This window comes from Camelus dromedarius, chromosome 35 (genome assembly GCF_036321535.1).
Source record: "Camelus dromedarius isolate mCamDro1 chromosome 35, mCamDro1.pat, whole genome shotgun sequence".
NCBI lineage: Eukaryota > Metazoa > Chordata > Mammalia > Artiodactyla > Camelidae > Camelus > Camelus dromedarius.
The window spans coordinates 12,947,507-12,960,555 of NC_087470.1; the positions used below are offsets into that span (position 1 = coordinate 12,947,507).

A 13,049-nucleotide genomic window follows, 5' to 3' on the forward strand; every position below is an offset into this window, starting at 1 on the left:
CCATTTTCCGACGTCCTTGGTCCTGTCGACTTCCACAGCTTGGACCTCAATTTTGCAGGAAGTCCGTGTATCCTCAACTTTGCCTCTCCCTCAGCAGAGCGTGAGCCCCATATCCCCCTGTCAGCTGTGCAGTAAGCCCTCGGGAGGCGAACAGAAGCCATTGGAATGGGCCGCATGTGAAGGGGTCCCTCATCCTCCAAGGACTGGGGATTTACTCATTCATCCATTCGTTCATTCATTAACTCACTCATTCATTCCCCCAAACACGTCATTCCTGCATCCAGTCTGCCCAGGGTGGTCTGACCATGGTGACAGGGTCCTGCCTCCAAGGTGCCCCCATACACCACCCACCCAGCAGGACATCCACCACGGTGCCTGGCCCTGGTAAGCCCACCCCCTCCCACTCTTGGATATGGGGAGAGGGGCCCACCCAGGAGGCTGGGGACCAGAGGGGCTGGGCTCCTAGTTGCCCCCCGCCCCCGCAGTGCCTGCTTAGGTCTGTACATCCAAGGGTTTGGGGTCTGTCATGTCCTTGGGTGGCAGATCAGGATGATCAATTCTTCCAACTCAGGAATCCTTGTCTCTGCCCGCACCGGCCACACAAGCCCCAGCCTCAGTTTCCTTAGCTGTGCAATGGGACTAAGGAGGCGTGGCCCAACCGCCCCACCCAGCCCCAGCCTCCGCCAGATGCCTCCCAGGCTCCCGCAGAGGATGGGCGGCCAGTGCTGGGCCTCCTCCCCACCGCTCCCCATGCTCCTCATCCTGTGGGGAAGCGGACTGCCAGCTGTTGCTAGGCCAGTGATGCTGGTGAGGTGTGTCTGGGGGGGACCATCACAGACATGTGCTTGAGGGTCGGGGCACACTGGCATGTTAGGGGTAGGGGGGCACCTGGGTGTGGGGAGCTTTCCCAGGTGGAGTCAGGGCGCAGGAGTCTCCTGTGGGGCTGCCTCCCGTGGCATCTCATCCGTGTGTTTCCCCACCTCTGTGGGGCCCCCGTGTCTGGGTCCCCGTGTGTCGGTGGTGGGGATCTGCGGTGCAATGAGCGTGGTGCTCACAGATACTCGAAGGCAAGGGGCTGGGACTGACAGTCAGGGGAGCTAGTGGGTATGGCCAGCCCTGAGCTCACGGGATGTGTTGGATGGGATGGGGGTGGGCAGGGCAGCTGCGGGGTCGGGCCAGGTGGAGTCAAATGCTGAGTGGTCGGGGAGAGTGGCACCAGCAGGGGCCTGGGGCTGGGCAGGGAGCTTCGAGGCCTCCCTTACTCCCTGCCTCCTGGCCTCTGCCATCATCCAGCCAGAATCTGCGCAGGCACTGGTTTGGGGGGTGGGCGGGACAGGGAGGAGGAGGAGCATGGAGGGGGCACCCACTGGGGAGGTCAGTGCTGCACCCTGAGTTCACCGGGCAGTGCCAGGAAGCGGGGAGTGCTCAAGCAGTGCTCACTGCCCCCTACAGTGGGACCTGAGGGCGTCCGGTGGGACTGCCTGGGGGCACGGGGCAGCTGCATTGCGGGGTCACTGGGTGCAGGGAGGGTGCATATGAGGATAGATCCGGGTCCCCTCTGGGAAGGGCCTGGCCCAGGCTGGAAGCAGGCGCTTCAGGACACTCCTGGCAGGGGTTTCATCTCTCCGTCCCTCCTTCTGTTTGCGATACGCCTGAGCTCCGTGTCTCTGTAGTAACTCCCGCCCCTGTTGGGCGCTCCCTCACGCCCAGCACTCGTCCTCAGCCTCCCAGGAGGGGTCGGGGGGGGACTGCCCGCTGCCCAGACCCTGCCTGCTGCCTCCACGGGGCCCTGTCTCTGATGGTAAAGGTGATGCTGTTGATAATGTAACAGTAGTGCTGACATTGGTGACATTGGTGGTGGCAACGGCAGAGACGTAGCAGTGATGGTTTGATGGTGTTGATGGCATCGATGGTGGTGGTGGTGGTAATGATTGTGCCGGTGACGTTGCTGATGGTGGTGACATGGTGAAAATCGCATTGATGGTGATGGTGTGGGTGGTGGTGCTGACGGTGTTGTGGGTCGTGGGGAAGGTGGTGATGTGGTGGTAGCGATGGCAGTGATGTAGTGGGTCGTGATGATCTGATGATGTTGATGGAAGCAATGATGGTGGTAGTGACGACTGAGGTGCTGATGTTAGTGGTGGTGGTGTTAACTGATGCAGCTCTGTGTAGTGACATGATGGTGGTGGTGTTGGTGGCGGTGGTAGTATGGTTGTGGCATTTGATGCTGGTGGTGGCGCCATGGTGCTGTTGATAATGTACTGTTGGTACTGATGTTGATGGTGTTGGTGTTGGTGGTGATGTGGTAATGACGGTGGTGGTGGTGATGGCGCCGGCAGTGGTACTGATTGTGTTGAAGGTTTTGATGATTTTGACACTGGTGATGGTTTCAGTGAGAGCCGTGAGGGTGGAGGTTGTAGACAGTTAAGGTGGTGTTCGGGGTGTTCTCAGCAATTTGGGGGATGTGAAGCCCCGTCCTCATGGGAACCAGGCTGCACCCTTGGCAGTGAATGGGGCAGAGTAGGTGAGGGGGCTGGGCGGGAGGGCAGAGGGGAGCGCTCTTGGAGCCCCACAGTCTGGGAAGGTGTCTTGGAGGAGACAGAGCTGAGCTGGCAGAGGTGGGGAGGTTTGGGACCCACTGGAGCCTGTGCAGGCGCCCAGCACCCAGCACGGAGCCTGACCAGGCCGGCCAGGGATGCACTTGCTGAGTGAGTGACCTATCGGCTTGACCTCCAGCTGCGCCAGTGGTTGGAGCATGAGGGGGTGTGGGGGTTGAGGCACTAGCCACACAACTGGCATGAGTAGGCGACAGGCCGGACGGAGCTGGGCCGGAGGTGCACCAGGTGAAGGTCAGCATGACGGGGAAAGGGCTCAGGCAGGGGTGCAGGCCTCTGAGCTGGGTGGAGACGGCAGGTGCCCTGGGGTTGTTCTGACCCCACATCCCCAGTCCAGACCGCCTCCTTGGAGGGCTGGGGAGCTCAGGGACTCACCTTCTCCAGGGACCCTGTTCTGCTTGCAGACTGTGGGCCTCTGTGGCCCTGCCCAGGTGGGTGCAGTGCATCAGACAAAGAGGGTTTGTGCCCCCGATAGATGAGGCAGCTCAGACCTGAGTGGCCAGCGGCGGTCTTTGCTGCCCAGTTTCCCCTCCTGGGGCTGGGCTGGGCCAGCAATATCTGGGCTCTGCAGGGAGTAGGGTGGCAGGGGGCCCCAGGCTGAGCCTCCTCCCAGGGCCTCCAACATGCCTGGGCCCTGGGAGAGGTCCCCTGGGGCCCGCTCTGCCGAGTGGGGGCCAGGCTACTCCCCTCTGGCGGCTGGTGGCAGCAGCCAGGCTGCCTTCTCTGAGCCACCTCACCTGGGACACCAAGATAAGGCTGTGGCCCCACAGGCGCTGGAGTCAAAACAAGGCGGGTCTCCCAGGGGGAGAGTGCAGCGAGCTAGGGTTCCCTGCCTGAGTGTGGCTGGAAGGATGCACTTGAGGGGAAGGGGGAAAGGGGGAGGGTCAGGGATAACGGGCCAGTCCCTGTGGGCTGTGGGGTCCCTGAGGGCTGCATGGCCTTTGCTCTGAGTGAGGAGGGAGTGGCGGGGAGGTTTTGAGCAGAGCATGTGTCCTGGCAAATTGCAAATGATGGCACTGTGCTGGGGACAGGCAGAGGCGGGAAGGGTGGAGGCCGACAGTGGGTCCCACCAGGGTGGTGGCCACAGAATGGTAAACCGCAGTGACACTCTCAGTGCATTTTGGCAGGAAGGCTGGTTGCTGATGGGTCTGTTTGTATGAGAGAGGGAGGGAGGTGGGAGGGGTCCTGGAGGTCACTGCCAGGTTGGAGAGGCAGAGGCCGGCCATACTGCCCAGCATCGGGGCCTCGCTTGTCCACTCATAGCAAGTCTTGGCTGGGCTCTCTGCCCCTACTGGGGTGCAGGCAGTAGGGTGAGCCAGCCAGGCCCCGGTCCTGCCCTCCCAGAGGAGGATGCCAGCAGGAACATAAAGCCATCATGTGATGGGAGAACCCGGCAGAGTTGGGAGAACCCACAGGTGGTATGCAGCCAGTGGGTGTGCAGGCAAGGGACAGCCACCAGAGGGCAACTTGGGGTCGGGGTACACAGGATCGGAAGGCCAGCTGTCCAGGGAATGAGGTGTGGATGGGCTGGTGTGGGGTGAAGGGAGGACGCTGCGTGTATTCAGGACTGGCCAAGGGTCCAAGGGGTGGGAAGCAGCAGAGGAAACTCAGGTCTCTGCTCAGGGTCAGTCCCTGGGAGCCAGTATGTAGGGGGTGCTGACTCAGGGCAGCAGAAGAGCTCAGAAGTGGAGCAAAGGGGACAGGCAGCTGTCCCTGGGGTTTGATGACATGGGGACTTTGGCCACAGCGGGGTGGGAGGAGCACGTGGTGAGGAACTGGTGGCCTGAGGGGTGTGGGCAGTGCCTGGGCCTTCTTGGGGACCCTGGTCAATGGGAGAGGCATAGCCCTGCCCTGGGGGATCCTAGTCTGAAGGGGAAGGCATGGCTGTGTCCTGGAGACCCTGGTCTGATGGGGGAGGAACAGCCTCTTCTCTGGGAGCTCTGATTTGAGAGGCCCAGGGCCACATGCAACCTGTCCTCAACTCAGGCAGGAAAGGGCTTCCCCCTCCCGGTGCTGGGAGGGACCACTGCCCCAGCTCCTTCTGTCACCCTGGACCTGCAGGGTGGGGAGCAACAGGTGTCACTGACCTACATTCCTCCGATCTGAGCCCAGGAGTGGGGGGCCTGGCTCTGTGACCCCCAAAGTTCCAAGTTTCTGAAGCTCAGACAAGAGGTAGCAAGTGGTCTCCCACGTGTGGGAGTGGTCCCTGTGTGCCCGAGGAAGCAGTGACCTGCTTGTGTTGCAGCGTTGGTAACAGGTGTCCCCTGCAGCAGGAAGGATTGCAGTCAGACATGCGGAAGAACTTCCAGATGTTGTGGGTACAAGAAGATGTGTCCTAGAGGTCTCACTGAAAGAAGGAGGGCCAAGGGGCCCCTGACCTTTGCCAGGCCAGGGTTTGCGTAAGATACAAGTGAGGGTCCTCTAGCCAGAGACCACCACCCACCTGTCCTGCTTGGGGCCAGTCCTTGGCCAATGCCCAGCACAGCCCAGAAGGATCTGCAAACAATCTTGTAAACATCCTTTGAAGGGCTCTGTCCTGGAGTGGGATGGGCCTTAGGCAAGTCCCCACTCCACCTGGTCTGGGTGTTAGGACAACCTTGACGGCCACTGTCAAGTCTGTGTTTCAGAGTCCAGTGGCTCAGATGTTGCAGGCCTTGGGGAGGGGCGGTGCGAGGCAGTCAGACAGGTAAAATCTGCTGGAATCTTCACCTTCCTGCTGTCTTAATGTGTGGCGTCAGGCAATCCCACCACCTCTCTGAGCCTCAGTTTCTATATCTACACAGCTGAGCTGAGGATTACTTCTGAGATTAAATGATAAAATGCACAGGAAGCTGTTAATATTGAAAAGGTGGGAAGGGGCAAGGAGAAGCTTCCTGTGCATGTGCTGGAGGTCAGGAGCCTGCACGTGCTCCCCTGATCCCGGCTGCCGGGGCCTGCTGGAGCCAGGGGACACTGGATGGGGGACACCTTGAGGCCAAGGAGCCTGCACTACAGTCCTGCTCCCACAGCTACCCACCTCCTAGGCTGCCAGCCGAAGCAGCTGGTTTTCTGGACCAGGGGCGGAGGCCTCCTGGCGCCCTCTGTGATGGAGGCTGCAGGGGTAGACCCAGGCCAAGCCCCTCAGCGGAGGGGCTGTGCCCATTGCCCTCCCCTCCTCTGGGAGGCTGATAAGCTTATTAGTGCCCATAGCAGGAATCCTGTGAGGGAAGTCAGTGGTGGCCGGCAGCTGTCAGCCTGGTGCCCTGTAGGGCCACCAGCACTGCCTGGGAAACTGCCAGGCTGTTGTCCCCAAACAGCCTGACTCCTGTAACCCCAGCCCTCAGGGTGCTGTCCCCTCCTGACCCTCCCAGCAGCCTTCAGCCAGCAGGAAAGCTGGGTTCTGGGTCCCTCCATCCACTCAGAGGAGGAAGCCTGAGACAGTGTCCAGGCCTGGACCATGAGAAATTGAGCTGGGGTGTGAACCCCGGACTGGCCAGCCACAGACCCCTGCTCTTGGGACGAGGACGATGGTGGCAGCGGGGCTGGCCCAGCTGGTGGCTCCCGGAGGGCAGGGCCCCCAGTCCGGACCTGTCCCTGCGGCAGGCGCGCTGAGCGAGGACACCCAGACGCCGCTGCAGCTTCAGCAGCCTCTGCCACCCCGGCTGCCCCGGCGCCTGGGTCTCAGGATGAGCAGGAAATGCCTGTCCTGGTGGAAGGCCTGGGGGCACCTGTGCTCCGCGCAGCTGCTGACTAGCGCCGCCTAGTGTTACATGGATAAACGAGATTTATTTTTTCAGGACTAGCGCTGAAGAGGGCTGGTTCAGATACTCGAAAAGCAAGACACGTGACTGGGGAGAGGATGTAGCTCAAGTGACAGAGTACGTGCTAAATACACACGAGGTCCCAGATTCAATCCCCAGTACCTCCTCCAAACGGAAATAAATGAACACACCTAATCTTTAACAAATACTGACCTTTTAAATCTTAGATTTAACTGAATGATAAATAATGTTGCTGTTATTAGTGGGGTCTATGTATATTTTTGAACTAATGTTTTTATTTGAGGGGGTATACGTCAAGAGTGGAATTCCTGGGCCGTATGGTGGTTCAATGTTTAGGCTTCTGAGAACCCTCCATATTGGTTTCCATTGTGGCTGCACCAATTTGCTTTCCTACCAACACTGTACAAGGGTTCCCTTTCCTCCACATCCTTGCCAACATTCGTTTTTGTGTTCTGTTGGAGAACGGTCATTCTTACAAGTGTTGGATGATATCTCATTGTGATTTAGATTTAAATTTCCCCGATATGAGTGATGTTGATAAACTTTTCATGTTCCTCTTGGCCATCTGCATTTCCTCTTTTGGAAAAATGTCTGTTCAGTTCTTCTGCTCATATTTTAAATGGGTTGTTTGCTTTGTAATTGAAGTACAGTTGATTCAAAATGTTGTATTAATTTCTGGTGTACATGATTTTTTAAAGAAGTTTCAGGGATATCATATTGAGTTACTTGTGGCTGAGTTAATAAATGCTTCCCAAAATAAGTCTTTGAAAATAAGACTGTAATTAATACAGCTTATAAAGATGGATTCTAATGCCCTAAGCCTTTCTCTGAACTACAAGTATTTGATGCTAATTTGAGTTGCATTGTAAGCACCAGTGATTGGCAGAGTTAAGGAGAAATCATATCTCACAGTTTAGTAAGATTATCCACACATTTTTCTAAACATAACAAAACAAAACATAAAGCCTTGATTCATAATCCTTTGTGACTCTCCACAAAATAAGGGGACATGCTCAACAAAAACAAACGAACCAACCAACCTGATGGAATCTCAGTGACATTGACTTGTGAAGAAATACTTTCCTTCAGATATAAAGGAGTTATATCTTTACTAAATAAAAATTTATCTTACTAAATAAATCTTTATATTCAGATATAAAGATTTATTTAGTAAGACAAGGTGAGTGGATGTGGTGGTTTTAAAACATGTCTACAGATTCTTTGAGGCTTCTCTCATGCACTTCCCTCCCCTTAAATATATGCTGGCCTCAGTAACTGGTTTCTTGGGGACAGAATATGGGGGAACTGCTGTGTGATTTCTAAGGCTAAATATATTCTGACTTTCACTCCATGGGGATGTTCACCCTTAGACTCCTGCTACCATGTTGTGAAGAATTCCAGGCCACATAGTGAGTCTTTGTACATGCAGGCGTTCCAGCTGACTGCCCCAGCTAACGTCCCAACCAATGCCAAGTGTAACTGCCAAGCATGTACACGAACAAGCTTTTAGATGATTCCAGTCCTCACCTTCAAGTCACCCTTGTTGATGCCAAATGGAGAAGAAATGCGCTGGCTCCACTGAACCTTGCGGAAATGCAGATTTGTGAAACAAGCAAATCCTGTTTTGAGCCGCCATGTTTTTACGTGGTTTATTACATGATTTACCAGCAATAAATAACTGACACATGTTGATGTTAAAAATGGGGTGCAGCCATGAGAAAGAACTAAAACATATGGCGATGCCTTTGAACCTAGAGGTAGTTGCATTCTGAACGGATATACAGAAAAGTAAGTATGGAAACACAAAGGGCTCCACGAGACTGTTCGTGGAAGCCTGAGGGCCCTTGAAGGGGCTGAGAGTGAAGGCCTCTAGGCCAGGGAAGAAAATGACACTGAAACTGGAGGAGACGGGACTCTTGCTACCAAACAGTAAAAAGTAAACTAGATGAGAGAGATAATTTTTAAAAAAGAGTATTAAATATAAAGGAATCAGGACTCACTGGTTTCTAATATCTGTATCCCATTTACAGCCTCTCCACATGTCCAACTGTCAAATAATGGTAAAATAGAGAAACGGCTTCTGGGCTAAGATCAAGTCTAGGGTGCAGCCAGGACAACATGGTATAAATATGAAGCCGAGACTTTGTTAAGATCTTGGAAAGATTCAAGATGCTGCCTCAGATTCCTTTAAGGGTCTTAAAAGCATAAGAATTTTAAAGGTTTTGTCCCACTACAGCTTCGCAGGAAGCCCCAAGTGAAGAGCTTATCTCAAAAAGACTTGTGAGGGTAGCTTTTCCAATAGCATGAACCCCAATAAAAATTCACAGGAAACTCAAAGTTTCAAAGAGAACTCGGGGAGCAGAAACACTTCTTGCTAGCTTGGACTGAAAGAGACAAAGACAGTACAAAATGCGAAGAGGCCTCGGGTTTTTTCCTTAGAAGTTCTATGAGGAGGAAGCGGGCTTGGGGAAAATTTCAGCTGCAAACACAGGTCATTTGTTATGAAAGGGACAGAACAAAGAGTTCAGAGAGGACAGCAAAGGAGAACCCTTCCCATGGTTAGGACTAAGTCCTAATCAAAGAACTGCCAACAAGCATCAGGCTGTATTTTGGAAATGCTATGGACCAGTGTGCCTCCATTTTCCACTTGTGAATGGGAGGGTCTTTAGAAGTTTAGCAGAAGGTTGGGTGTGTGGTGGTAAATAACTTGTTTCCTTCATCCTCAAGTCTCAGTATTGAAAGGAGCGTGCTCAAGAAGCTATACTCTAGAAACCACACCCTCAGCCCCATCTTTATGTGATGAAGATGGTAAGATCTTGGAATGGAGCCCGACCCTAACACCGCAGCAATGGAGACGTGTGTGACTACCGAGAAGTGTATTTTTCATGTGGAAGCAATATAAAGCAGCATGGCAAGTGATTAGATTATGCTGGTTTTTCAATGTATGCATAAGGTTTTTTTTAAATTAATTCCATAAAAAGGTAGACATTGGGCCAACCTTAAATCACTTGCTCCTAATGAACAGAATGTGGTGAGAGTGGCCCTGGGGGAACTGCAAGGTTAGAAAAGGCAACACGGCATCTTCCTGGCTCTAAACCCTGGAAACCAGCCTCATGTGTTGAAGCTCAGGCCACAGAGAAGGCGTAGGTGTTCCAGGGGAGGTGCTCCACCTGCGTACACCAGCTAAGTTTGCAGCCAACCACCAACTTCAAACATGGGTGGACAAATCTTCAAGTGATTCCAGCTCCCAGCCTTCGTGCTGCCCCACCTGAAGCTGAGAGGAATACAGGCCAGCTGTCTTGGCCACACTTTTCCTAAGTGTAGGTTGTGAACAAAATAAATGTTTATTTAAGCCACTGTGCTTTGGGGGAGTTAGTTAGGGGAAAACAGATACATAGAATAGTGGATTTAAAAACGCTAATAAGAAATGTAATTTAAATACAGTAGAAATTGGTCTCCTATAAATGGGAATCTAATGAACATTGAGATTAACTTATTAATGACAAACAATGCTGATGAGAAGCAGCAGATAACGAGAAGTGAGTGCTAAGAATGATTGAAAGTTTTTTCAGAGTTTCCTTCAGTTACAATTTCTTGCAAATAAACATGTATGCCTCTTTAGAATTTCCCCTCAGGTTTGAGGGTAAGGAAGACAGGTAAACAGGGAGACATATGGTCTGAAGCCTAATAGTTGAAAAACAAGTGGAAACAGTCAGTTTAGTTACCAAAATCAGACTTTTTACCTCATTTATTGAACTGAAATTCTAAAAGTGATAGGCAACTTTGAGATTTATTACTCTAGCACTGAATTTTTATTTTCCTTTCATCAGAGAGAAAATAAAATATTATGATATCATTTTTAATCTTCTCAGTCATAAAACAAATGTAGTGTCCTTGGGCAGCATTTAAATTAAATACAAATTTTCCCTTACTTTACTTAAACTTGTTTGCATGGGAAGGTAAGACTATCTCACCTTTATGTTGTACCACAATGCTTCTTTTTTTTAACTTTTTTTATTGATTTATAATCATTTTACAATGTTGTGTCAAATTTCCAGTGTAGAGCACAATTTTTCAGTTATACATGAACATATACATATTCATTGTCACATTTTTTCTCTGTGAGCTACCATAAGATCTTGTGTATATTTCCCTGTGCTCTACAGGATAATCTTGTTTATCTATTCTACAAATTTGAAATCCCAGTCTATCTCTTCCCACCCACTGCCCCCTTGGCAACCACAAGTTTGTATTCTGTATCTGTGAGTCTGTTTCTGTTTTGTATTTGTGCTTTGTTTGTTTTTTGTTTTGGTTTGGTTTTTTTTAGATTCCACATATGAGCGATCTCATATGGTATTTTTCTTTCTCTTTCTGGCTTACTTCACTTAGAATGACATTCTCCAGGAGCATCCATGTTGCTGCAAATGGCATTATGTTGTCGGTTTTTTATGGCTGAGTAGTATTCCATAGTATAAATATACCACATCTTCTTTATCCAGTCATCCATTGATGGACATTTAGGCTGTTTCCATGTCTTGGCTATTGTAAATAGTGCTGCTATGAACATTGGGGTGCTTTATGTTCATGTCCACAATTCTTCTTGATATCATATAGATTGACTTTGAAACTTTGAAGTTCAATGCCTAATATATTATCTGTTCATAATGAATTGATTGACTATTATCTGATTTTAACAGCTGTACTCTTGAAAAACTTTCCTTGGACAGGATGAAATATTTATTTCACTAATTATGTATTAAGCTATAAAATACAGCTGGGCATCTCTCTTTTATAAGCAAAAGGAGGGAGATACAGGGGGCAGTGGTTTCTGAGAATGCAGGATCTATGCCAAGAACAAGTTCAGCACCAGTGTTACGCACAAGAACCAAGTCAGAAAAGGATTTGATTGTGAACTGCAAGATGATGGATTAGAGAGACTTCCAAAATGGCAATTTGACAGCCTAGATTTAATCTTTTGCTTCTGGAGAGTGAAATCTATGGATGAGTCTATGAATTATAATGAGTTCAACATAATGAAGTATATTGCAGACTGAGTCAGCAGATCCTGAGACCATGACTTGATGGAAATTGGAGTGAAGTGGGAGGCACTGGGTGAGAAACTAAAGGTTTGGATGGAGGGGGGAAAAAGGAATGGAATTTATCTTTGTAAGCCTACTTCCCATCATGTCATGGAGTCAGCAAGGCATAAGCTGGTCACAGGCTCCTTCAAGAAGCAGAAAATCTCCATCAAAATAGAGTTTAAAACATTGCACTGCACTGACTTTATATTTTGTAAAACAACTGGTAATATGCAAGATGACTGGGAAAAGTTCTCATAAAATCTATCTAGGTACTGGCATAGGACAGACATAGATCAAAGCATTACCACTGAGAATCTAAAAAAAAAAAAAAAAAAACCCTCACATTTATGGTCAATTGATTTTCCAAATAATTGAATGAGAAAATAATAGTCTTTTTAAGAAATGATACTGGTACAATTGGATATCCACATGCAAAAGAACATATTTCAAACTCTACCGCACACCATATATAAAAAGCAATGCAAAAAAAAAAATCAATGCACAATAAAAGAGCTAATACTACAAAATTATTAAAAGAAAACATGTGTGTATTTTCATGACTGGATTTGACACTTATTTCTTAGATAGGATGCTAAAAGATAAAAACAGATTAACTGAACTTTGTCAATATTAAAAATTTCTATGGTTCAAAGAACATCATCAAGAAGGCAAAAAGTCAAGCTCCTGAATAGGAGAAAACATTTGAAAGACCACATTTGATAAAAGATTTATATCCAGATACTAAAAGAATTCATACAATTCAATAATAAAAAGACAACCCTATTTAAAAATGGGCAAAAACTTGAATAGACAGTTCTTCAGAGAAGATACACAAAGGTATAAGCACATGAAAAAATCCCCAACATTATTAGTCATCAGAAAAATGCAAATCAAAACCACAGTGAGATGTCACTTCACACCTACCTGGATGGCTATGTTAAAAAAAAAAATTGGAGCTACTGAAAATTGTTGACAGGAACGTACAGAAATTGGGATACCTGTACACTTTGGATAAAAATGTAAAATGGTGCAGCCACTCTGGAAACCAGAATGGCAGTTCTTCAAAAGGTTAAACAGAATTACCATGTGATATGGTGATTGCATTCATAAGTATAACCCCCCAAAGTGAAAACGTGTTCACACTCAAACTTGGACATAAATGTTCACAGCAGCATTATTAACAGTAGCCAAAAAGTGGAGACAACCCAAAGGTCAGTCAGCTGATGAATGGATAAATAAAATGTGGTATGTCCAAACAATGGAATATTATTCGGCAAGAAAAAGAAATGAAATACTGACACATGCTACAAAATAGATGGACCCTGAAAACATTATGCTAAATGACAGAAGACAGTCGCAAAGGACCCCATATTATGTGATTTCATTGATATGAAATGTCCAGAGACAGGGAGTAGAGTAGTGGTTCCCTAGGGCTGGGAAGAGTGGGGAAGGGGAAATTGGCACAGTGTGATGGCTAAAAGATACAGGCTTTCTTTTTAGGGTGATGACAATGTTCTAAAATGGATAACTGCATAACACTTTGAATAACTAAAAGAACTGAATCATACACTTTAAATGAGTGAACTGCATGG

The 13,049-nt window shown here is 49.3% G+C and overlaps 1 protein-coding gene across 1 annotated transcript; it reads right to left on the bottom strand.

Annotated features, from left to right (window-relative positions):
* Positions 1-1,700: 1,700 nt before the first annotated feature.
* LOC135319989 (uncharacterized) lies at positions 1,701-2,243 on the bottom strand. Its single transcript, XM_064482401.1, has one exon. It carries the CDS (start codon positions 2,241-2,243, stop codon positions 1,701-1,703), a length of 543 nt encoding a protein of 180 aa, XP_064338471.1.
* Between the last annotated feature and the right edge of the window lie 10,806 nt (positions 2,244-13,049).

Coding starts and splice junctions, on each gene's coding strand:
- LOC135319989 (XM_064482401.1), bottom strand. CDS start 2,243: ATGGCGCCACCACCAGCATCAAATGCCACAACCATACTACCACCGCCA.